Below are 24,248 nucleotides of genomic sequence, written 5' to 3'. Positions count from 1 at the left end.
GCAAATGGTACAAACAAAAAGAGCATATAAAAATAATAATGAATGAGTGGAAAAATTAGAACCGAAGAAAGAAAATATGAAAACTAATGAATTAACAAAACAAAATAAAAATGTAAATTAAAAAGCATTAAAAAAGCCTGCGTAAGAAGGAATTAAATCATAGAAAGAGATATGAGTTGTGCTGCAAGTCATTTTTCAAGAGATTTTGCAGATTAAGTGCACTCTTAAAATAATTTTATGTTTGTGTAATAATGCCGCAAATGCAAGCAAATTTTATTGCAAAGAGTTTTATGCTGCTAATGAACTGCAACGATTCTAGGGAGATGACAAAGAATGCTTAGATATCTCTCGCTAAATTTGTCGAAAAGTGAATTAGAGAATTTCAATATTTAGCATAACTGATTATCGAATTTAAAATAACGCATTGATCGTTTCTTTAATGAACTACTTGGGCAAGATCAATTAAATTTTGTTTACATAGCCGTACATTGGGGAGAAGAGTAGCATACATATAGAAACTATTTCGAAACAAGGTGAAAATGCTTAGCTTATACAATTTTATAACTCAATAAACATTGGGGTGAACGTTCGAAAATGACCTTCGAAATCCAATATGAATATTAAAAGGAGAACGAACTCATAACTAACCTTTGTTTCCGAGGTCGTAATAAATAATAAAAAAATAAAATAATATGAAACATAGTAACGAGAGATAAAGTGAAATCACTCTCTCTCATTAAAATTTCTCTTCGAAAGTTCCGTTTTACTGGAGAATGGCCTGGTTCTCGTATCGCATACTAACCTATTTCCATATTCACTATCGAAGGTGCGACTTGAAAAAAAGATTTGTTTTCCAATAATTTTCGAATTGTTAAACAAGCCTAATGTTTATTGGGAAGAAACATAAAAATTAAATATCAGTATTCTTGAGCCACCCTATACGCAACCAGAACATGCCACAACGGTTTAATTCCGTCGACTTTAGCCTTTAGAACTATGGACGCACTATTATTTTATAGATATGTAGCTATCAGCTAAACATTTGAATATCTAGTGCTGCGTCAAAGCGTGTTTAATATTTGCATTTTCGTTTTAAAATTACATAAATATCATATAATTGGAAAACTGTATTAAAAAGACACTTACTTAGACATTAACTATTCGTTGCATTAGCACTTAGTAAATGTGCATGTGAAATTAGAAAACGCGCTGGATGTGCAAAATAAAGTTGCGCAGGCAGCTGTTTTGCTCTCCAGAGAGTAGCTCCGGCATCTTGATGAGTCACGAGTCGAGGTTTTTCCCAGCGTTGTCTGAGCCGAATATAAACCCATTTCTTCAGGAGTAGTGCACAAGTTTTCACAGGAGCTCTTGCTCTCTTCCTGTCTGGACGGATGCACGAAATGGTATCCTACCTCGTCACAGAGCCCGGGGATCCAAATAAACTAGACTTGGAAGTAAATCAAGGCAATCTAGAAAGATATAAGGCATTCGCCGACCAGCAATCGTGGAGCCCTGGTCTCCGCTTGGATATCAGAGTAGACATTTACCTTCCTAATCAGTTAATCAGTAATACACTTTTGGCATAACCAGCCGGGTGTTTTTTAAAAGCACTTTAGAAATCCAGCAGCCTCGAGCCATCCCTAGGATCTGTACAAAGTCCGCCTTAGAATGCATAGATTCGTTTCTTGCTGTATGAAGTCTGAAGTTTCCAAAGATTGCCGAGTGCTCTTACGCCGAATTGAATGAAAAACCTGAGCAATCTCAACAGGCACGACGCTGATCATATCGTTAAGAGCTAGAGCTGCGCTGATTCTCACAAAGTCAGCCCTTTGAACTCGAATTAAGATGAATAATTTTAGAGTTAAATTTGCATCATTATTCTATTGTTGGAAGATTTGTGAAGGGAAATTTTTTTTTTCGATCAAAAAATATTTTCTTTTTAAGGATTTTATAGCAATTCTAAGAAAAAATTTATTTTCTCCATATAAAATATATGGAAAACTTCAAAGTTCCAAAAGGGCGAATTCAGCAATATATGAGATGAAGTGAGTTAAAGTGAGTTGTGGAGAGTGGAGAGTGGAGGTTAGGTGAGTTGAGTTAACATGGGTCGAGGGGAGGTGAGTGAAGTGACCTCAGATGAGGAGAATTGATACATATGTATTGTAATTAACTGAGGAGTTAAGTTGAATTTAACTTTTCAAGCAGGTGGCAACCTCCTACATGCAGTTAAAAAAATTTCGATTATAATCATTCATTTAACTTATTCAGAAATTTGAGTTATTTGACCTTAATTTTCCAGCAGGTCGCAACTTTTTTCAAAAAACTAATGGTCTCATTCATACAAAAACAAAATAGGTTTAAAGAGCTTTATAAAGTAACATTTTCATACAAATTTTCGATTTACAACGCAGCTAAAGTGTTCTTTATTTTTTATGAATTTGGGTGTAAAACTATATTGCACATCTACATATAAGACAAGCAATTTGACAGTTCATTTTTGAAAATCGACCGAACAATACAAATATCTCCGCAATCGCGTTCCACTAAAAAAAAAAATACGGGTGTCCTTATTTTCCATTTTCTATAATTTTTGAAAGGTGACAGCAAGAAAATTCCAACAACCTAATTTTCCTGTGTATTTTTGGACCATCCAAATGTACATCATTTACTAACAACAGCTACATAACATATTTTGGGTATATGTTATTAAGTGAAATTTTCAAATAATTATGGCCTTATAGTCGATTTCCACCAAGCCTTAACTGCAGTTTATGCCTATTGGAAAAAGGGCGATTACAACTCGAAGGGGGTAATTCCACCTATTAAGTACAAGCAAACGAAAAGAAAAAAGCAAAAATTAAGAAATAAACCTTGCCGTTCACCACATGTTAAAATTCTTGGAACTCAACTGAGCTCTTAACTGCAGTTAAGCCTTTGGTGGAAATAGGCTATTATTCATAAAAAATAGAGTAGCGTTAGAAAAGGTTTATAAACTGAAAAATGTATGAAAACGTCGTTTTATAGAGATCTTTAAACCCACTTTATTTTTTATGAATAAGGCCATTAATTTTTACTTAAGAAATGCAAAAGTTTTGTTTTGTCTCGCAAGTACACACGTCACACACAATTTTTGTTTTGAAAATATCAATTATGCATACTAAATATGTACCAATCTAAAAGCCCCCAGAAAGAAAAATATGAGCCAAAACTTATTGTCAAAAATTAGAACTATCATACTTAAGTCGATATATATGTATGTACATACCCTGCAGGAAATGGTGCTAGTTTGTAGCTAACTTTTAGTACCCAGCAGTTGGCAAGATCTAACGCCAGTCTCCATGCTCTTTCCTTAAGAAAATTTACTCCGGGGAAGGATTGGAAAGAAATTTTGTATCTGGGAGCAAGCTAAGTAACTCCTCGATACTCATAGTGTAGGGTACCTACATATCTACAAATTTCCTGTGTGCAAACATATGCATCTACGAATAAAATATTTATTGACAATTTCGAAGTACAGAATGTTGTCATATTTGTAGACAATTATACTAAGATAAGATATCCTTCATCATTGTTTTAGGGGTGGGCACTTTAGAAACTGAATTCCTCACAATCAAAATTTTAGCAAATAATAAACGCTAAAAAAGATTATTAAAATAAATATAAATCAAAGTTACAAAAGCATGTTTGATAACGAAAAGTGTATCAAAACATTTTGTGAAATTTAATTTAATTCTCGGATACATCTTGCAATAGGGCATTATTCAACCAGATACTGAGATAGTGTGTTTTTTCAATAAAATTCTGAAAAAGGGCGTTCTTCGATCAAATTCTGAAGTAGGGCGTTCTTGAAAAAATTTTTGAGATAGGGCGTTTTCGAACTGGCTGCCGAGATAGGTCGATCTTCCACTCAATCATCGATATAGTATGTAAGTATATTTAAATATTTGTTGAGTCATTCACAAATGCCTTTTTTAATTTTATTGACGACATTGGCGCCGAAATGAAAGCAATATTATACTCTTTATTCTTTTTTCGGATTGTAATTTTTTCTATTTTTAGTTTGGTTTGTCGCTGAGACTATCTTTTCGTCGACACATTGTTAAAGTATTTAAGTACCAGTAATGCTTATCTTATCAAAACTTTATTAATTAATATACATAGCTACACATATGTACTTGTGGGTATTTATGCATTACATTAGACCGGGCCGGCCTCCATACAAAAGGAAAAAATTTGAAAGTATGTACTTACATATCGCTCATTTACTTCAATAGTATCATAACTTAAAAAACAGAAAACGAAACTCGAGAAAAACAAATAAATTTTGGTCCTGATGGGAGATGGTTGAGGAGTGTCGCACAGGGTGCAAAGTTTAGACTCCTCTATGGAGACTAAAAAAATTTAAATTAACTTTTTTTCATCATAGTCGAAGATGTCACATATAAATCCTGGTCCCGATTGAAGTCGATTAAGGCTTGTCACAGGGGTCAAAGTTCAGATAACCCATAGAATACGTCTTTACCGACTTCAATGGGGACCAAAATTTATATGTGATATCTGTGACCGTAGTGTTACCGATTGAGGGGGTGCGACTGAAAAAATCATTCCTTTGGTTTTAAGTACCATCCTAATGTACATACTCACACACATAAGTGTTTATGTCCAGATGTGTCTTATTCTATGTGTTCCGTAGTTGATTGTTCGTTCTTCGTATTATTTTAATTTCGTTTCGAATGAATTATTTAGTATATGTATGTACATATGTATGTATCTATGCATTCAAGTACCTCTGTACTTCTATATAAACCCGAATCGGTGTATTTTTGCAACATGAAACGCGAAACATATATATATTTTTTGGCAACCATAACATTATCAATCGATAATAGATTTTGTTCGTCCAAATTTATAACATATACATATACATAAGTACATATGTAAATACACACATACACACGTACATAAATGTATAATAATAATATTTTGAAATACTCAGTTAATTTATTCAAACACAGACATATGTACATACATATTCATATTTTACAATATAACTATTTCATCCATTTCAGCGTATTGTAAAATTTCATAAACATTCATCTTTTGTTTTGTGAACAACATGAGCGCTCGCCCTCATTCAATTAGTGCTAAATGTTATTTTGGTACAACATCAGTATTTTCCAAGAAATTTCTTATCGTTGCGCAGAATTAAAAACATTACAAAAACACATAACGATGTATGCTTAAAAAAAAAAAAAGAAATTGGCGCATTTTAACACACATATGTATGTACAGTGGTCGAAATAATTATAGCCGCACCACATTTTGACAGGTTTTAACATATTATTTGTGTTGTTATTTAATTTTGGTTATTTTTTTATAAAGATATAGTTCATCCTTTAAAAAACTCTTGTAAATCCAAGTGCACAACTATTAAAAAAAAATTAAAAAACTTTCGTAAAATTTGTAACTGTTTAGTTAGATTTCCTAGAAAGATTCTGATATGCAGTTTTGTAGCCCATAGAATTCTAGTGGAACAAGTTCAAATGGCTAAAAATTACGGTTGAATTTTTAGATTATTTTTTTGTCCGGGATGTTTCGGTTTTCTTCCATAAAAAAATAAATTGTTGTTTGTATTCTTTATATGGAAGCTAATGGGTAAAAAAAATCTAAAAAATCAACCGTAATTTTTAGCCATTTGAACTAGTTCTACTACTTCTCAATGGGCTACGTAACTGCGTATCAGAATCTTGCTAGGAAATCTTATTAAAAAAGTTAGAAATTTTACGAAAGTTTGTTGATTTTATTGTAATATTGCACAAAGTTTGAAACTTGGATTTACACGGGTTTTGGTTAAAGAATGAACTATATTTTTATAAAAAGATAACCAAAATTAAATAACAACAAAAATAATATGTTTTAACTTGTCAAAATTTGGTGCGGCTATAATTATTTCGACTACTGTAAGCATGTACAAATAAATATAAAAATATACGCAACCATAAAGCTTTGATATCTGTTTGTATGTATGTATGTATGGAAGCATTCCAAATGCGAAGTTAATTAGAAAAAGGCATCTAACTAGCAGATATGTATATATGTATGTGTATAATTATGTAAGTATGCACATCCATATGTGTATAATTATCTTCATAAGTACATATCGTTGTTATCAATTAAAAGCTCTCAGATACTAGCCATACCGAAATTCAAAGAAATATGCCTTTATATGTATGTATTTATGTAAATCGGTGTCTTTAGAACCATATCGAAATCATTTTCCTCTAAAACCGTTAGTCCTATGAAACAAGTAGCGAATTTTTTTACAAGTATTTATTGCAACCCTTCATTTTGTTTGACATGAATCACAGGGGACCTTATTTACTGGCATTAGTTCAGTAAGTTAGGGTGGTAGGAACTGAGATCTGGTGGGTAACTACTAGAAAAGGGTACTTGAGGTCAACTTTGCAAGAAAAATCTCTTTGAGACGTCGATATATCATAATTTAAGCTCCGACTGTCAATGTCGAAGATATAACGAAAACTGTAAAAACCGACCCCTACGTTCGGAAAAAGTTTGTTTTTTCTTTCGAAATTACGGTCTAGTATATATTCACTCAACGAAGTATTATGCGTTAAAAATGTTTTTCATGGTAAATTTTTCGTTAATTTTTTATAAAACTATAGCTCATTTTACAACAAAAACCATGAAAATAAAAATGTCTAACTAAAAAATTCGCTATATAAAAAAAGACGGACATAAAAAAAAACTTATCACCTTGCACTTTATTAAACTAAAATTTAAAACGCTATGAACCTGCGTTCTTGAATTGTTTCTAAAAAGATTTTAATAAATTTTTATTAGACCATAAATAGCAAAAGAAGAATTAAAAAATCCGATTCAAAAGGTGAAAATTTGTTGAATTTTCCCAAATTTTTTCCAGAATTTTATATTTTGATTTACATGTTTTTTTTTGTGGTAGGATGAGCTTATTTATTTTTTTAAATTTACCATAAAAACATTTTGAATATCGTAAAAAATTCATAGCAAAATACTTCAATGAGTGTATGTACATATATTACAAATTTAGCTTAAAATATTATTATCTACTAGAAGCACTTACCGATTGACGCCTCATGATCGGACATATCCGATAAACTGCACATCGGCGGTGGTATGTCTTTGGTGCCATCATCGGGCTCTTCTTTGATGCGGATATTTGTCTAAAATATATAAAATAAAAAGATAAAAATTAATTAAACCAAAAGCATGCAAAATATTTAAATATTCGTGAAAGCGCCCTCTAGTACCGCGTTCTAGTGAGACGCTTAAAAAAATTTAATATTTTAGGCAAAAATATTTTTTTTCTTCATATATTTATTTTTACCGGCAAAACTGTTGATTATATAGAAAAACGTTATATGAACAGATTAAAGGAATTGTAATTTTTAATTTTCTTAAATTTGTTTGAGCAAAATCGGACTAGTGGTTCTCGAGTTATGTCAAAAAAAGACCACCAAAGGTGACAATTTCCCCTATATGATAGTTATATATATATCTCGATTCCTAGACGTGACCCAGCGAAACGCCGGGACACGTATAACTTCTTTTTGACCGATATAACATTTCCCGTTGGTTTTATCCCATCCCGATTTTGACTGTCGCATAGTGAAATCGGACTTACATATACACTGAAATAAATACCCACGACTATTAAATATTTCAGCAAATATTGAAATATTCATTAAAATAATATAACGACAATAACAACACCAGCACAGAGCAGTAGCCAATGCCGCTGATATGGCCATTAAAGCATCTATTAAGTGTAATTAAAATGAGAGCTAACCCAGTACGTGACCACAAATTTTATTACTACGCTACAAATCTGATAGCCCCCAGTATGGTACATGTTTGGCTGTTAAAAAAAAAAAAGCAACCATGGTGTGTTAGTACACAATTGTACATACATACATACATATATTCCTACATCTGTTATTATATAGCAAAATTTATTTATACTTGAAAACGTTTTGTAGCAAATGTTTGAACGCAAAAGTGTGTGAATCCTAGTGATAAGTAGCATACAAGCAAATCTATATAATGAATTAAATTGTCGCTTTGTCTATTCACAAATAAACCACTTTTACCCAATTTATTACACTGCATTAAAAACAGAATTTTATAAAAGATGTACATTAGGGTGACCCAAAATTTTGTTCCCCCAGAACTGACGAATATCAAAAATAATATGTATATGTATTTACCGTGGGAAAAATTATTTTTTTTTCGTAAAATTGCTATTAATTCGTTAAAAATAAATATTTTTTGACCGAATAATACTATTTCCCTTCAAAAGTCTTCAAAAAATAATACTATGATGCCTATTTAACTTAAAAATGTTACTAAGTGTGTTTTAATAAACGATAATCATATCTGTTATATACAAAAATTAGTTATTTTATGTTGTCATAACCACATCACGCTCAATGTTTTTTGTAGGTTTATGGTACAAAATTTTGAAAAATAGGGTTGCCAGATATTTGAGAATTTAAAATTGTTTAAAGGCTCAATAAAATAATTAAGTTTGTTCATCAAAACTAAAAGCGTTTGAAGATATTTAAAACTATTTTTTACCTTTATAAAAAAAGGAACAATGAACAGAAAAAATCGAGCACACTGCAAAAAAACCTCATCCAATGAGCTGTTCGTGCGTGATGTGGTTATAAAAACATAAAGCAGCACAAAAAAAATCAAAAAAGTTTATTTTTGGGCCATCCGAATGTACATACATACGTACATATGTGCATAGGAAAGACAACGCAAAAGTAGAATGGCTCAGCGTAGAGCTAGAACTGCACTCGACGTTATCAATTCCACATGCACAAATATGTGTTTAGATATGTACTGTCAATTGGCCACCAACCGACCAGTAGAACAAATATATACATAAATACATCCCCGTAGTAAATGCGGCCGTCCGGGATAACTTCGGGATCCTTTTCAACGGAAATTTCGACTAATACCTCTTTTGGTCGCTTTAAAAGGAATGAAGTGATACATTTTATACGAGCATATTTTTTAAAACAGGCATAAACGAACTCCATGCCTGCGCTAGGCATGGCTGCATTAAAGAGTTTAATGGTACCATTTTAAACCCGAAATGGTATGACAGATACTGATTGCGTTTTGAGAATTAAAAATTGTCGCCAGCTGAGAATCGAACTTTTTGTTTTACTATGCGAATACTCTGTCCCTTATCGCAAAGTAGCAATTGAAATTTTTAAATGATTATTAAGCGGGGACGGTAATCATTATGAGTACAATAATTTAAATCAGCATTTAAACCCTATTTTATGATTTTTATATTTTTCGGGCCACTTTCTATCACCGTAATCAAGGCATACAGAGCAGGGGACTCTCCTACCCTATACGCCTCTTGGTTGGGATGCAAAAGGTTAGAGTATTTGATTTAGATAAACGTATATAATCATGATTTAGACGCTACAACCTAGCCAGTATTTTTAGTTAAGTATAAGCGACTAAAATTAAGTTTTAGTACGCAATATTCCGAAAGATTTTTCTTGCAAGTCCAACGCGAAACATTTGGGAGAGAAAAAATTTCCCCACAGCGATCGTTCAGAAAGGATTTGTTTTTGTTTTGCAAGTTCTGGAAATCCGTTGGAACAATCAGAAAAGATGTATTTTCTTTATCAGAAACAAAAGTTATACTCAAATACTATTTTATACCATTTTACCACGGCACCCTTAATTACTTTGTTCGTTTCCCCAATTACGATCGCGAATAACCCCATTTCCACGGGCACATTCTTAATTTGACAGTTCTCTGTCTCTGTGTTTTGTTTTTTCTTTGTCCGCTACAAAATTGATGCAAAATGTACACTCTAAAAAATCTTTGTTAAAATTTGCGCATATTAAGATAGGTAACTAGTTTCCTCCCTTAATGAATGCAAATTTACACACCGTGTTAATTAAATTAAACACTGCTTGCTTACTTTTACTTATCATATGTGTGGCGCAGAACAAATTTCAATTTTTTTTTTTTTTGAGTTGTAAACATTTATTGTTCACAATTTTACAGTTTACACATAAAATGTTTATAGTTTCCTCTAAAAAAATTTCGTTTAAATTTACGCATATAAAGATAGGTAGCCAGTTTCCTCTCCCAGTGTGTGTAAAATTAAACACTGTCTGTTTACTTTTACATTCCAAATTTGTTACGTAGCGCACACAAGGGGTGGGTTTTGGGGTTAAATTTATTATGATTTAAAAAATTTTTTCCATTTTTTGTGCGTCATTTTGTAAGATTTTTTCTTTTTTCTTGAGACTTCTTTAAAGTAACTGCGAATGAAAACATTGTCCTAAAAATATGCAATGCATACTCACTTACTGTTGCTTTTTACACTTTACAGCCTAAAAAAGTTTACCACTGGTATGTACTTAACAAGCATTCGAAGATTTAATTTGCTCACTTGGAATTCGTTCCACCAAAATTAGCTACATGATAAAAACACAAGTTCAGTTAAATTTTCATTATTCGAAGTATTAATAAAAAAATATAAACCAGAAATCGACGAAAATGAATACAAAAGTGTAAAAAATTTCATTGAATTATTTAATTTATTTATATTAAAATTATTTTGTAAAATTTTGTATTACTTTTGAAAGTTGAGTGCATCTTATGTTTGTAGAACTTTTCATTAAAAAAGTAATTTCTAAGCAAAAAGCAAAACCAAATCCAATTCTCATATACAAATTTAGGAGTACCATTAATTTTTTCATGATTTAATAATCGGATCTAAACCAAATTACGGGAGCCTTAAGGTACCTTCTTTCCGGTAAAAAAAAAATCGGAATCGGTTCCTCGGTCCAAAGTATTTTTTCTTCTTTTATGTATGCCACCGCATTACTTTGGACCACGTTAATCGATTTCTATATTTTTTTTTAAGGAAAGGTGGTACTTCCGAGGTAGTCCCATACTAATTTGATTTAGATCCAATCGTTGAAGAATATGGAAATCGGTTTCGTATTTGTTTGCTTATTCTATTTTTCAAAGTACTGGTTGCTGTTGTTGTTGTAACGGCATACAAAATCCGCAAAAAAGTTTTTGGAAAGTATTGCTGGAGTGAAAAGAAAATATTTTTTGTTTTACAAAAACAATTTGTATTTTCCATAAATAACCAAAAATGTTCTACATACAAAATAATTGATCGTATTTTTGCATTTTTAGCTTTTGTTACTGCTGGGATTTGTCATCTTTATTGACCGCTGACTGGCTTATTTTTACGTATGTATGTATGTATGCACAGAATTATTATTTTTATGTGTATTTGCTCTTGCATACAAACGTATGTATAAGAATGGTTATGACAGCTCATACTTGACTCCGAGCACTAAATCCAATTGTACGTTTGACTCGAACTGCGTCCATTGCACTGTGTTTCGTTAGTGTACGAAGCGTGCCACTTTTTCCAATTTATAACTAGATTTAGGTATTCGTTGGGTTGTTTATGGAGAGAAATTTCAATTTACCTACTAGCTGCATTTTTATCTTTCTACGGGGCCGTTTTCTGAAGTAACCTTTAACTTTAAAGCCCACTTCATACTTAAAGATTGGATTAAAAATAAAGCCATGTCTAAAGTTAAGCATTTCTTGTATCGGCTTTTGACGTATGTATGTTTCTTGGTTGTAAACCAATTTAAAACCGATAATAAAATGTTTACTTTAGACACAATTATAAATTGTCATTATAACTATAATTTATTTTTCAAAACTGCATTGTTAGCATCCCAGAGTAACTCTAATAGTCGTTCTAACATCTCTTTTAATGTTTACTCCACAATTGTTTCATACATTCCCACTGTGCTAAAGTCATCGCTTATGGTGTACTAGCTTTAAGGCCTTTGTCCGATGTTCGTTCTGATGTTGCCATAATAAAAATTTGATAGCAAAGGTCAAACTACCAAGCGAATGTTTCACAAATAACACAATCAAATTTATAAAAAGTTTGAAAACAACGAATGTTACTCTATTTAAAAACTAAGAAGAAAATAACAAGAAGGCTGACGATGAGTTAAATTGGGTTGAGAAATGTTGAACGCAATTGAAGAAACAACAAAACATTTCAATGTTTCGAATTTCATTAGGACAAGGTCAGTATGATAAGAAACAAGTAAAAAAGTCGAAGTTCGGGTGGAGTTGAACATTAAATACCCGGCGCAAGTATTAAGTATAGTAAATATAGTTTTTTCACCTTTCCGAAAACGATCGCTACATGATAAGCAGGGGTGGTTTTTTGCCTCTTTCAAAAATCTTCGATAAACTTATATATTTAGTTATATGTGGACGGTATCACGCCCATTTTCCAAAATTCCATAGTAGTGTTACTTATTTTCAAGGGATATTGCTGTATCAGTATCAATTTTGAGTAAATTAGCGTCATTAAATTTCGAAATATCGAAGTTTCAAGCATTTCGGAAATTTACCGTTTTATGAAAAGTGGGCATAATTTTAGTCCGATTACAATAATTTTCAAGGTTTTGCTTTTATGTGGCAAGTCCAATATAACAATACCAAATTTAGTGCAAATTGATCGAACGGTTATTGAGATACACATATTTGGTCATAAGTAGGAGATTCCACTACCCTGGATTCAAAGAATAAATTCGTTCGGGCGATTTAGCGGTATCGGGAGAAACGAAGGGCAAAGGGACGTATTTTCAAAAAGAACAAAGGAGAGGTAGAAAGACGTGAGCATGATAAAAAAAACTTTATACTTACGGATTCGTAATTAGCACAAAAAAAAAATCGATCAAAAACAGCTTTAACATTTGCCGCGCCCAAATCTTTTTCTAATTTTGTTGGCCTGTGTTATCCCATTAGTAATAATAAGGATAAAGGAGAGGGGGAGAATAGTTCCCCTGCAGTTCAAAGATTTTAAGTTCATTAGCTTACTTCTGGCTCTATATGATGGGATTGAGTGAACAAAGTCCAAGGATCGTAGAGCCAAGCGTAAAAACGCCTTTTGGACACGCAATGGCAATTGAAATAAAGTCGCCAAATGTAGTAGACCGTTATTCAAATTAAGAGCGAACTAGAGACGTACCTATAACTTAAAGCTAAAGCGTCGTATGAAAGCGAGCAAGGCATAGAACTTTGCGATGGTACTATTGATATGACTTGGGAAAATATACTTGAAGTCAGAAATGATACCCAGGTCAGAGATTTGGTTCACAGTAGAGAGACGAGAGCTGCCAATAGAATAAGAAGTTGGGTAAGGAAAACGAGATTTTGAGACAGAAACGTGAAAACATTTACTTATATTAAGTTATTGACCACAACGTAGCATTGTTAATAAAAGTCTGGATCTTAATCGAATCACACTGACTACGAATAGTAGAATAAATCATTAATTAAAGTCATCCGCATATAAAAGAAAATTAAAATAGGTAAAACATTCAAAAATGTCGTTAATAAAAATAACAAAGAGCAACGGTCCCAGTATACTACATACCTTGGGAAATACCACACACAAAAATTTTTGGTTTATTTTTCACCGAGCGAATCATCAGATTTGGCTGCAATAATTAGAATGGATTAATTTTCTAAAGAAATATAAAATAGAGGGAAACGTATTGTTGTGATGGTCATTCAAATTTTATTGAGAACATAATTAAAAATCCATAAAATTGTATGTGTGTACATTAGGGCGGCCCAAAATAAGCAAAGTCGGAATTTTAATGCTCTCACTAAAGATATTTTACCTATCCCCCCATTGCATTTTCTGGCATTTTCTATGGGTTTTGGTGGATCTATAAAATATAGTTACTGTGAAAAAATAGAACAAATGGTTAAAATAGTTGCGTATCTCCTGAAGAGAAAATATTGATTTTCAAGAATTCTATACTATTTCTACAAAAAGTTGATTTTTCCCCATATAAAATACATGGAAAACTCTAAAAAATATTTGATTTCAAAAAAAAAAATAGTGGGTGGGAGCGTAAAATTCCGACTTTACTTTTTCACATGCATTTTGGACCCACCAGAGTATACATATGTATGTACGTAATACATGTGTACATACATATGTTGTCTATTATCTTGTTCGGAGCGCAAAGTTTGGTTTCCAAAAATTTCGGAAGTGGTATAAAACCATATAAAAATTTTGTTGCTTCCCTACAATATCAATTTCTACAAAATGTCCTGATCTGCCGTGCAAGCTTGTAGCCTCTACATGTCTGTATGTATGTATGTTTTTTAAGGGTAATTTGATAAGTGATCGCAACAATATTCATGCAAGCGCGCAAACATACACTCCCAGCCACTAGATTAGCAGACCCTTTTTATCCTCAGTATGTACAGTTTTCCATTTATTTGATTGATATTCATTTTTTTTTATAAAAATGTAGGTAGCATATTCCGCTTAAAAACACGATTTTAAAGTTTTATAAATATTAAAAAAAATGTCATGTGCAGTGCATAATTTAATAATATTTTTAGAAAAATTTCGGGTATGCAGTTTTGTAGCACATAAAATTTTAGTGCGATAAAGCGCAAGTTTCACGTGGCTATAAAATACCGTTAATTTTTGAAAATTTTTTTTTTTGTTGACGTTGCATGACACTGTCAACAAAAAAAAAATACTAAAAAGCAACGGTATTTCGTAGCCACTTAAAACTTGCACTTTATCTAAAATTTAATGGGCTACGAAATTGCATACCAGAAATTTTTCTAAAAATAAATATTATTAACTTATACACTGCAGGTCAATAGGGAAGCACGCCCCTTTGCTGACATAATTTTTTTTATTTTTTATATAATTTTAAAATCCGGTTTACAAGTAGAAAATTCTAAATTTTTATAAAAAATTAACGAATATTAAAAAGGGACTGCTAATCTAATGACTGAGAGTGTATGTACATAGAAGCATGCATACGCACGAGTGTTTTTTTTACAAATACTACCATGCATATATGATCTATATGAACTTAATACACTCCATATACGTATGTATGTATGTACGTATGTGTGTATGTCTATAGAAGAATTTTCTCCTTACTGCTTACATTCAGCTGCCTGTTTGCCATTTTACCTTTTGAACTCAAGCATATTGAATTTCATTTCATTTTCCATTCCACTACACTGGCGTACAGGTTCACTGTCCTGTCACCCGATTTTCGGCTTCCAAAGTACATAAAAGAATAATAAAAAAATATTGTACGAGTATCCATATTGTATATTTATGATCTATGTGTGGGCATATGAATATATGAATATAGGATTACAAAGTGGCGTATGGCACGTCTGAAGATCAACGAACGATTTAAAGTGAAGAAGGATACACTATGTACCTATGTATTTAACCAAAGGTTTTATTACTGTTGTTTTGGGTGTGTCAAACAAGCAACCATCAACTGATCTAAGTATAATATAAGGAAGCTACATGTGCGTACATACATACATATATGCTTGTGTAGCTTTGTATATGTATGTGATTACATATACATACATATATGTTTTTATATGTAGATAGTGTATATCAAAATGACCGGATGAGGTGCGTGGTTTGCAGTTTAGATTACATCAAACTTGTCAGCCACAACTGGACAACCGACCAAACGTTCAGTAAAATGAGCTGATCGATTGTCTCGATCAACTACCGTCTCGCGCTATCAGAGTAGTTCAGTAGGTGCTTATGTCCATATGTAAATATGCAAGTAGGTGCGGACGTCACTAAATTTACTTTAACCAGGAGCTTCACTTGGAAAAAGTGAACTTTTTATTTATAGGCAACACATAGGAGACATTCATACATACATACATACATACCATATGTCAACGGCTGATGGCTAGTCACTGAATGACACACGTTGATTATCGCATACATAGATATATGTACATACTTCCTTTTCGATACAAAAACACACAATTAAGCGTACATGTGATGCACCTTTGTACTAATAATTATAATTTGCAATTTACGCACATCCAACGATCGTCAATTCAGCATTTGTCTTCGATGCGCTGAAGTGCGCCTACATAGAAACAAACATAAATATGTGTATATGTATCTATGTATGTGCATACATATGTAGATGCACTATCTGTATAGGTGTATATATATATATACGTTCTAAGGATAAATATGTCTATTTAAAGACACTCATCGTTGTCAGCATTGTCACTCAGCGCGTGCAAATCGTACATACATACATATATGTATATATATAGTGCTTGTCATATATATACGACAGCCACAATTATTTAATTTAAATATTTTTTTTATGAAGATGTTATAGTTTATTCTATAACGAAAATCCTATAAATCAAAGTTTAAAACTTTGTATAAAAATTAACAATATTGTATCGAAATTTCACGCTTTTTAATCAGAATATTTAAAACATTTTTGGGTATGCAGTTTTATAGCACATTTAATTTAATATGTGCGTATAGTAAAGTGTAAGTTTAGAGTGGCTACACAATGCCGTCGATTTTTGGCATTTTTTTTTTTTTGGTTTTTATAGACGATGTCGTGGATTTTCCTCCATATAAAAAAAATTTCCAAAAATACTTTGTATGGAAGAAAATGAGTGACACCGACAAAAAAAATTAAAAAATTTCCATAAATCAGCTGTATTTTGTAGCCTCTTTAAACTTGCATTTTTCACTAGAATTCAATGGGCTTTAAAAAAACTGGGTGCCAAAACAAGCTGATTAAGAGGTGTGAAAATTTTATGAAAATTATTGATTTTTTTTTTTAATTTTTGTGGCAAGTTTGAAACTGGGGTTTATATGGTTTTTGTTATACAATGAACTGCATTTTTATAAAAAAAATAATAATCAAATACATAAATAGTGTACACTTCTCAACATGTGGGTGTCGTATAGTTATCATAAGCACTATATACGTTATTTATTTGCATACTTAGTATTATTTGTATGCGCTTGCTTGATGATCACTTTAAATGAAAGCCAACAACAATAATAAACAGCCATACATACAAATACACATACATATATATGTATGTATGTAGTTGCATTTGGCTTTGCACAAATCTGGCTAATAACGTGACTGGCATGGCCAATATGCTGAGGCACACGTTTATTTCCAAAGCATACGCCCGCAAAAGAGGATATTAATAAATAAGCGTACATATGAACATACATACATATCTATGTGGGAGCGTGTGGTTTCTACAATTATTTCAATGCCTAATGCAGTAGCTTTGCCAGCCCCAACGAATGGCTTCTTTCAGCAGCAGCATATATGTATGTACATAAATTCTGATCTTACATATTCAAATGTGAACTTTATGCGAACGCAGCGGAAGACGACAGCAAATAATCGAGCAATATGATAAATCAAAGTAATTTATAATGGAAGCGATTGAAGGCGTAATTTCATTGATTTAACTGACAGAAATGAGCGAGTCGTATTTTTTCAAAAACTTTGTACCGCAGTGAAATGTTGATATAGCCAAATTGAAGTTGGGAAAATGCAAGAATATCAACACCTCGATACAATAAAAAACGTAAAATACAAAAAAAAATCGCTATAAGTATAGTTTCTTTTATTTTATAGCGGGACTCTAACCGTCAACATATGCGAAATACGCGCTGTAGAGGCTTTTGAGTTGAGACTTCGTTATGTAGAAGCTTTTTTACCGTCAACATATTCAGATGTCGATATGTAGAGGCTTTCGGTTCGACGCTTCGTAACATAGAGACTATTGCCAATGGGATTTTAGCCGTCAATATATTCCGAAGCATTTCATGCTCAAAATTTCTTCGTTATAAATATCTATGGAGAAACAACGGCGTCTTTTCAGAGTACTTAGCAAAGATTTGGTTTTTCGTTTTATCAACGGTTCATTATATTGAGATTTCACTGTATTTAATTTCATATTTAGTTCAAAAATATACATACTTATCTAAATATGTGCACCCAAACATAGGCAGAGATAGGACAGCTTCAGATATTTAAGCATACATTAAAATGAGATCGATAATATTGAAATCTTTACGGGCCAAGCTCACGTTCCTCCACTTGACCAATATGAGGTGAGAACGGCAATAATGCGGCTTAAAAGCAACGAAGTGCCTGGAGCTGACGAAAAAGCCCTTCGAAGCCTTTTAGCAGCATTTGTTCTGCCCGTAGATGTAAATCTCAGTGTAACTACTTAGCTCATATCAACAGAAGGGAGATCCTGCTGTTTGCGCTAATTACCGCGGGTTAAATTATCTAAGTGATGTATATAAGAACCTAATCAGTGTAGCTATAGACTTGGTAAATTAACGATTGCAATATTTACTCAGTGCGTCAAATCATGGAAAAGACATTAGTTACGAAGAGAAGCTGGATCAACAATCATGTTTAAATTTGGGATGTCTGCGAAACTAATACGGCTATGTAAAATGATGGTCAGCACAACTTTATATTCCATCCAGATTGGGAAGGAATTCTCCGCGCCGCACAGTGTTTCGACTATATGGAGGCAGATGGAAATAATAGTACACCTGCACCGATTTCACTGAAACTTGACAGTGATCTAGTTTTACTTAGAAATAGGGAATTAAGAAATTTGGTAAAGATGGAATAATTGCCACGCCTTCTTCTCTTGTGGGCGGAAACATTAAATTTCATCCGATTTCGAAATCTCTTTTTTATTAGAAAAACCTAAATATAAAATATGGGGATAATTTGGTCACTATAACGTCCCAAAGTCACAAAAAATGAGGACCCAGTCATTAAATGTGATGGAATTTTGGTTAAATTTTGCTACCTCCTTTCCACCCTCAGAAAACAAAGGTTGTACTATAAAATGACTTAGGTATAAAAACTCGCTTTTTTCACAATGTTTGGTGAAATTTTTTCATTGTTTGAAAAATTCTTTTCGCGAAATTAACAAAAAGAAAGATCAAATTATATATTCGAAAACTACATGAAATTCTCTAAAACATTCGTCGTATTTCAAGACCTGACGGACCAGTACTCACACTTTTTTTTACTGACAATCTTTAGCATCTACATTTTAAAGTAAATTTTTTGGTAATAAAATAGGAAAGTAACAAATAAATGATAGATACATTCACCTGAATATTCCACGACATTTAAATAATTGATTACAGTTGAAAAAGAAACACTTTCTTTAATGGGTTAATCGCCAAAGGCAACTTAAGTAATAATGAGCTATTCCATATGCCTATGTGAGTTTTAATTTTGAAAGCGGTTAACCGACGACCGCTTTACTGTCATCCGCTACAATTCTGCGCCTTAAAGTGATGATGCCGATTTAAAAAAAAAAAAAAACAACATGAGCGATGAAGCAAATTTTTACCTAAACGGATACGTTTACACGCAAAACTGAAAGTAAGGGCGCCTGCAAAAGGACTTGTGCAAACTCTCGACGAGTAACTGGCAAAGGAGAGAGGCAAAAGGTAATGTTTCTTGTTCTCCGCCTAGACCAATAACCGGTAGTAATAACAAATAAAAAAACTAAGAAGAGGTAGTACACATCTCCAACAACTCCTTTTATAGTGGAGAGTTAACTCGCATTTGCTACTACTTAAGGTTCTTAATAATTTATGTAAATTGTCTAATTTTATTAGAGAAATATTCTTCTCTGTTGCTGGCGTTGACTCACAATCAATGGAACGGTATTATGTGTTTTGATATCAAAATTTACTCGAAAGTCATTTGATTGATTCTAGATAAGCAGCAATAAAATACTGGTATTCTAGTTTATTTTTAGGTATTTTAAATTCCTACTTTTGATACTATCAACCATTCAAGTGTTTTGCCAGTAAATGTTGAAGTAGTTGTTAGGTTAGGTTAAATTAGATAAGATGGCCGTTCCCATACAAGAAGCACGAATACACTTTTAGCCTCATGACGATTTGTTTCTCTATTCTCGATATTTTCTCTGACCAGCTATTATGGGAAAATGTGCAGATAAGCGAGTCTTTACGCCCACATTATCACTTTAATTATACACGGCTACCTGTCTTATAATACTGATAACGTACTTGCGTTTTTAGGCTACATTTTAAATAGTTTTTAAGATTTTCTTTTTTGCTTCGGTCATGAAAAATTGACAGTTATCTTTAGAAGTAAGAGAATTTTCGGTCGCGTACATTTTCACTAGTTTCTCTGTGCAATATTTTGTACATCGGTGGGACCCAGATTCAGCTCAACTACCGCGCCCATCGCTCGGCAAACAAAGTAAAATCATTTGCCGTTCAGAGACGAAGGTATACTATAAGCTTCTTTTCTAGTGTGGCACTAGCAAGACGCTAATTCACCAATCGGAGAATAAGTTGGGCCTCGGCCGTAGACTTCACAAAAATGCGAGCGCCAAATAATTATTTTTTTTTTTATTTACTTGTCACACAATAGAGAACAATTTAAGATAACAAACTTGGTCATATGTATATTTTAAAATTGCTATCACATTGCACGCAAATTATGGACACAGATATTTATGCCAAGAACAAATGCAGTCATTGTCACAAAACGAGCCAAAATTAATTATTACATACATATAGACTAATGAAGTATGCAGTACGTATCACTTAAATAACTAAAAGCGCAAACTTCTCTAGATGCATTAGGGTGGATCTAAAAGTTTCTTTTTGAAATTATGAATCTAAAGGTTTGTACTTTTAAGTCTGAATCAAACCTAAACCTACTCATACAACCATTTGCCAGCCGGAAGCAGAACCACAAGTACAACAAACTGAAAAAGAGAACCTTAGCCCCACTCAAGGCAGCTTATGTAAGAGCCAAATGCCTTTTTTGTGCTTTCGAAATCTTTTCTCGAGTGATTTCTATTTTTGAGATAATATTTTACTTGCAAAAAAAAAACAAAAATGTATTTTAATATTTAGCGAAAAAAGTTCCACACAAATAAGCAAGCCCCTATTGTACGCTCACATTGAATACAGTAAAGTGTAATGTATAGAAAGCAAATTATGCAAATTTTGACAACATTCGTTGCATATTTAATGCAAAATTGACTGATGTGTACACGCATTTTGATAAGATGTTTTGGCTTTGTGTTAAAAATGATATAGTATGTAGGTATTACTTATTTATTTGGAATTTTTTCTTACATCCAAGTGGCACACTCACCTCAATCAGATTCTTCAGGAAAGTCACTCTCCGATTCTTTTTCAGGCGCATACTGCTATTGTTGGTGTTGTTGTTGTTGTTGTTGTTGTTGCTATTGCTCAAAATTGAATTATTGTTATTAACACTAATATTTTGATTAGTATTGATTTGACTAGACGTAGCACTAACACTGGCACTATTATTATGACTGTTGTTATTGTTGTTGTTATTATGATTGTCACTACTATTACAATTGCTTGTATTATTTTTATTAAATAAATAATTTGTATTGAAACCTAATATCTCACTGAAGTGAGCGTTATTCTTCTGATAGAAGGCGGCCGGTGAAGTTGGTAGCATAAATCTGGTAGTTGGCAACTCTGTTTTACAAATCGCAAGTTCCATATTGTGTATGCATCTGTAATGAAAAGAATAAGACGAAATATTTCGTTTTAATACACATCGAATTTATTTGATTTTAAATAATTGAAACAAATATGTAGTTATTTTGAAGAGTGATAGAGAGAGACATGTTTTGGCTTTGAAATTCATTGATTATTTAGCTACCCTAATACTTGCGACTTGGGAACAATTTTGGTCTATCAGAAAGTCCTTATAGCGTCGCTATCAACAGCTGATTTATTGGTTAAAAATAAATTTCTTCACTCAATGTGACATTTTTCATTTAATTGGATATTACTTCCATTATATTATTACTCTCATTTGGACATCAAACGCCTGTCGGTTGGGGACGAGTTTTAAAATTCTCGCCAGTTGCCTCTCTCCTTTGCGAAGTTTTGCTAGATATTCATCCCAAGCGTAGAGAGGTCTTCTGCACTTTGATTTATCGTCCAGGAAAATGGAGAGCTTAAATCTCAGCTCCCAGCAATGGGTTATGAGCTGGGCCCGCCACTTAAAAATAGATCCCAATGAAAAGTCTAAAAAAGCCTCGGAATATTATGGGTACATTCGAGAGAACTATTCTAAACAAAATCTACGGTCATTATCGCGTGGGGGATGGGTATCGGAGAAGATGGAATGATGAACTGTAAGAGCGCATAAAAACACAGCGATTGTGCTGGCTTGGACACTCCGCTTGTGATACTCCGCACCCATAGGTAGACTACGAAAGCAAAGACGCATGAGAACAAAGGACCTGTCTGCACTCGGGATGAGCAACCGGTGCGAATTCGCACAGGAGATAGAAAATTGGAGAAGCTTTTTAGTCTTGGTCCAACGGCCGAGCAACGGAATACATGGGAATGGCTTGGCTCGGATTGGGGTTTCCTCAGCCCCAATAGGCCTCGAACAATTTCTTGCAATAGACACAAACAAAAGAAGTAGAGAATATTACTTATACTATAATAGAACTTCTAATTAACCTCCCAAAAGAGAAGGAGTCCTGACGGGGCACTGCTGAGCTCGTATGTTGAGAATCTGGTCGAATGATCTCTGTGATGTTTGCGACTCAACTAAAAAGACACCATAGTTCCTCCACCTTGAGTGCTCCATATGTATGTATGCCGCATCGAGGCAATGGGTGAGTAGTAAAGGAAGAACATATACACTCCTTACTTCCAAAGCTCTTCTAAACGTTCTGGTTATAATAGGCATAAAATATGTTTTGTGATGAGTGGATGGTACAACAAATTACAAGTTTGCAGTGCATCCCTCATTTAATATCTATCTATCAACCAGCTTGATTCGGATCGAGGTCGCCATGGCTGTCATAGTTCACCTATGGATGCGAAGGCAAGGGATCCGTACGTACGACGTGTACAAACTAGCATAATTGTGGTTCGCTCTTCTGCACGAACTCTTGCGTCACTATTTGTGCACTCTGTGTACTGAAGGTGTTGCTCATTTTCTCCATACAGAAAAATGTCGAACATACTTTGTATGGAAGAAAATGCGTGAACAAACAATTGCTAAAAATCAACGGAAAGTCGTGGCTACTTAAAATTGCACTTTATTGCACTAAAGTTTAATGAGCTACACAAAATTGTTTACTTAAAAAAAAGTTTTAAAAAATCTGATAAAAAGGTTTAAAATTTTGATGAGCAATTGAGCCGTTTATTTCGAAAATGGCATAAATCATACCTCTTGTACGTAAATGAGTTAAAATCTTTCTATCATCATAAGGTAATGACAAAACCTTTTACCTTTGGTTGATGTCAGGGCCAGATTAAAAATGTGGGGCGGACCCGTTTTTTAATTAAAAATTACATCCAATTAAATGAAAAAAAAAAAACAAATTATATTTTCAATTTAACAGTATCGTTAATTCTCTCCTGAATTCTTTTGTACTTGCCGCTAATGGTGCATGCAGTATTAAACGACTGACCCCGGCAGTCTCGTTTATGAACAGAGATGCAATAGTACGAATATTTTGTCTCTTTGATCTGGCTTATTATTTCTGCCTGTACTTTCTCACCTCTCAAAATTACAATTTTCTCGCAGGTTGTTGATAAATAATTCACGCGCCATCGTCCCTTATTTCGGATATTTTGATAAGTCCGGGGGTCATTCTGAGCTATTAGTTCCAGCATTCCACGGAAATTTCCATTTCACATATGGGAGCAACCTAAATGTGGGGGCCCTGGGCCACGGCCCCGTCGGCCCTGCCCTTAATCCGGCACTGGTTGATGTAAATGAACAAATGACCGACGAGTCCAAATACAAGTAACCAGTCATTTAAGTACAAGAGGTGTGAAGTGACTTATGCCACTTTCAAAATAAGCGGCTCAATTGTTAAAATTCGTTGAATTTTTATACGTAAATGTTCTAGAAAGTTTAAAATGGTGATTTGAATTTTTAAAACATAGAAAAATAGCCAAAACTTGCTAAGACGTCTCTTCCCAATTTGCATTCTCTCAACCGTACACACATACATATGTGCAAGGAAAAAAGTGAAAATACTCCGTAATATTCAACGAAAACCGCTTAATTTGAAAGAAAAATTATTCTTGACCACGCACAGATATTTATGTTTATACTTACAGCAAGAGAATGCATTTCAAAATGTCATCACTTACATTGTTGCACGTAAAATTAATAAAAGTGAGGTAAAAACAACAGATGCGTGCATATAATTCCTTGCATGTCGGATAATCCGAAAA

At 33.1% G+C, this 24,248-nt stretch overlaps 1 protein-coding gene across 1 annotated transcript in view; it reads right to left on the bottom strand.

Annotated features, from left to right (window-relative positions):
* Positions 1–24,248, bottom strand: part of LOC118737820 (ETS-like protein pointed) — a 336,435-nt gene that overhangs the window by 271,337 nt on the left and 40,850 nt on the right. Inside the window, exons 2-3 of the mRNA XM_036468594.1 lie at positions 21,151–21,547; positions 7,121–7,220 (exon numbers count right to left, since the gene is read on the bottom strand). Of these exons, the coding sequence (XP_036324487.1) occupies positions 7,121–7,220; positions 21,151–21,534 (484 nt within the window). The 5' untranslated portion in view covers positions 21,535–21,547. The remainder of the gene's footprint in view (positions 1–7,120; positions 7,221–21,150; positions 21,548–24,248) is intronic.

This window comes from Rhagoletis pomonella, unplaced genomic scaffold, assembly GCF_013731165.1.
Source record: "Rhagoletis pomonella isolate Grant_MI unplaced genomic scaffold, Rhpom_1.0 Rhpom_scaffold_00004, whole genome shotgun sequence".
In the NCBI taxonomy this organism is placed as follows: Eukaryota; Metazoa; Arthropoda; class Insecta; order Diptera; family Tephritidae; genus Rhagoletis; species Rhagoletis pomonella.
The sequence above is the reverse complement of the archived record's forward strand: the minus strand, read 5'-3'. Positions and strand labels throughout refer to the sequence as shown.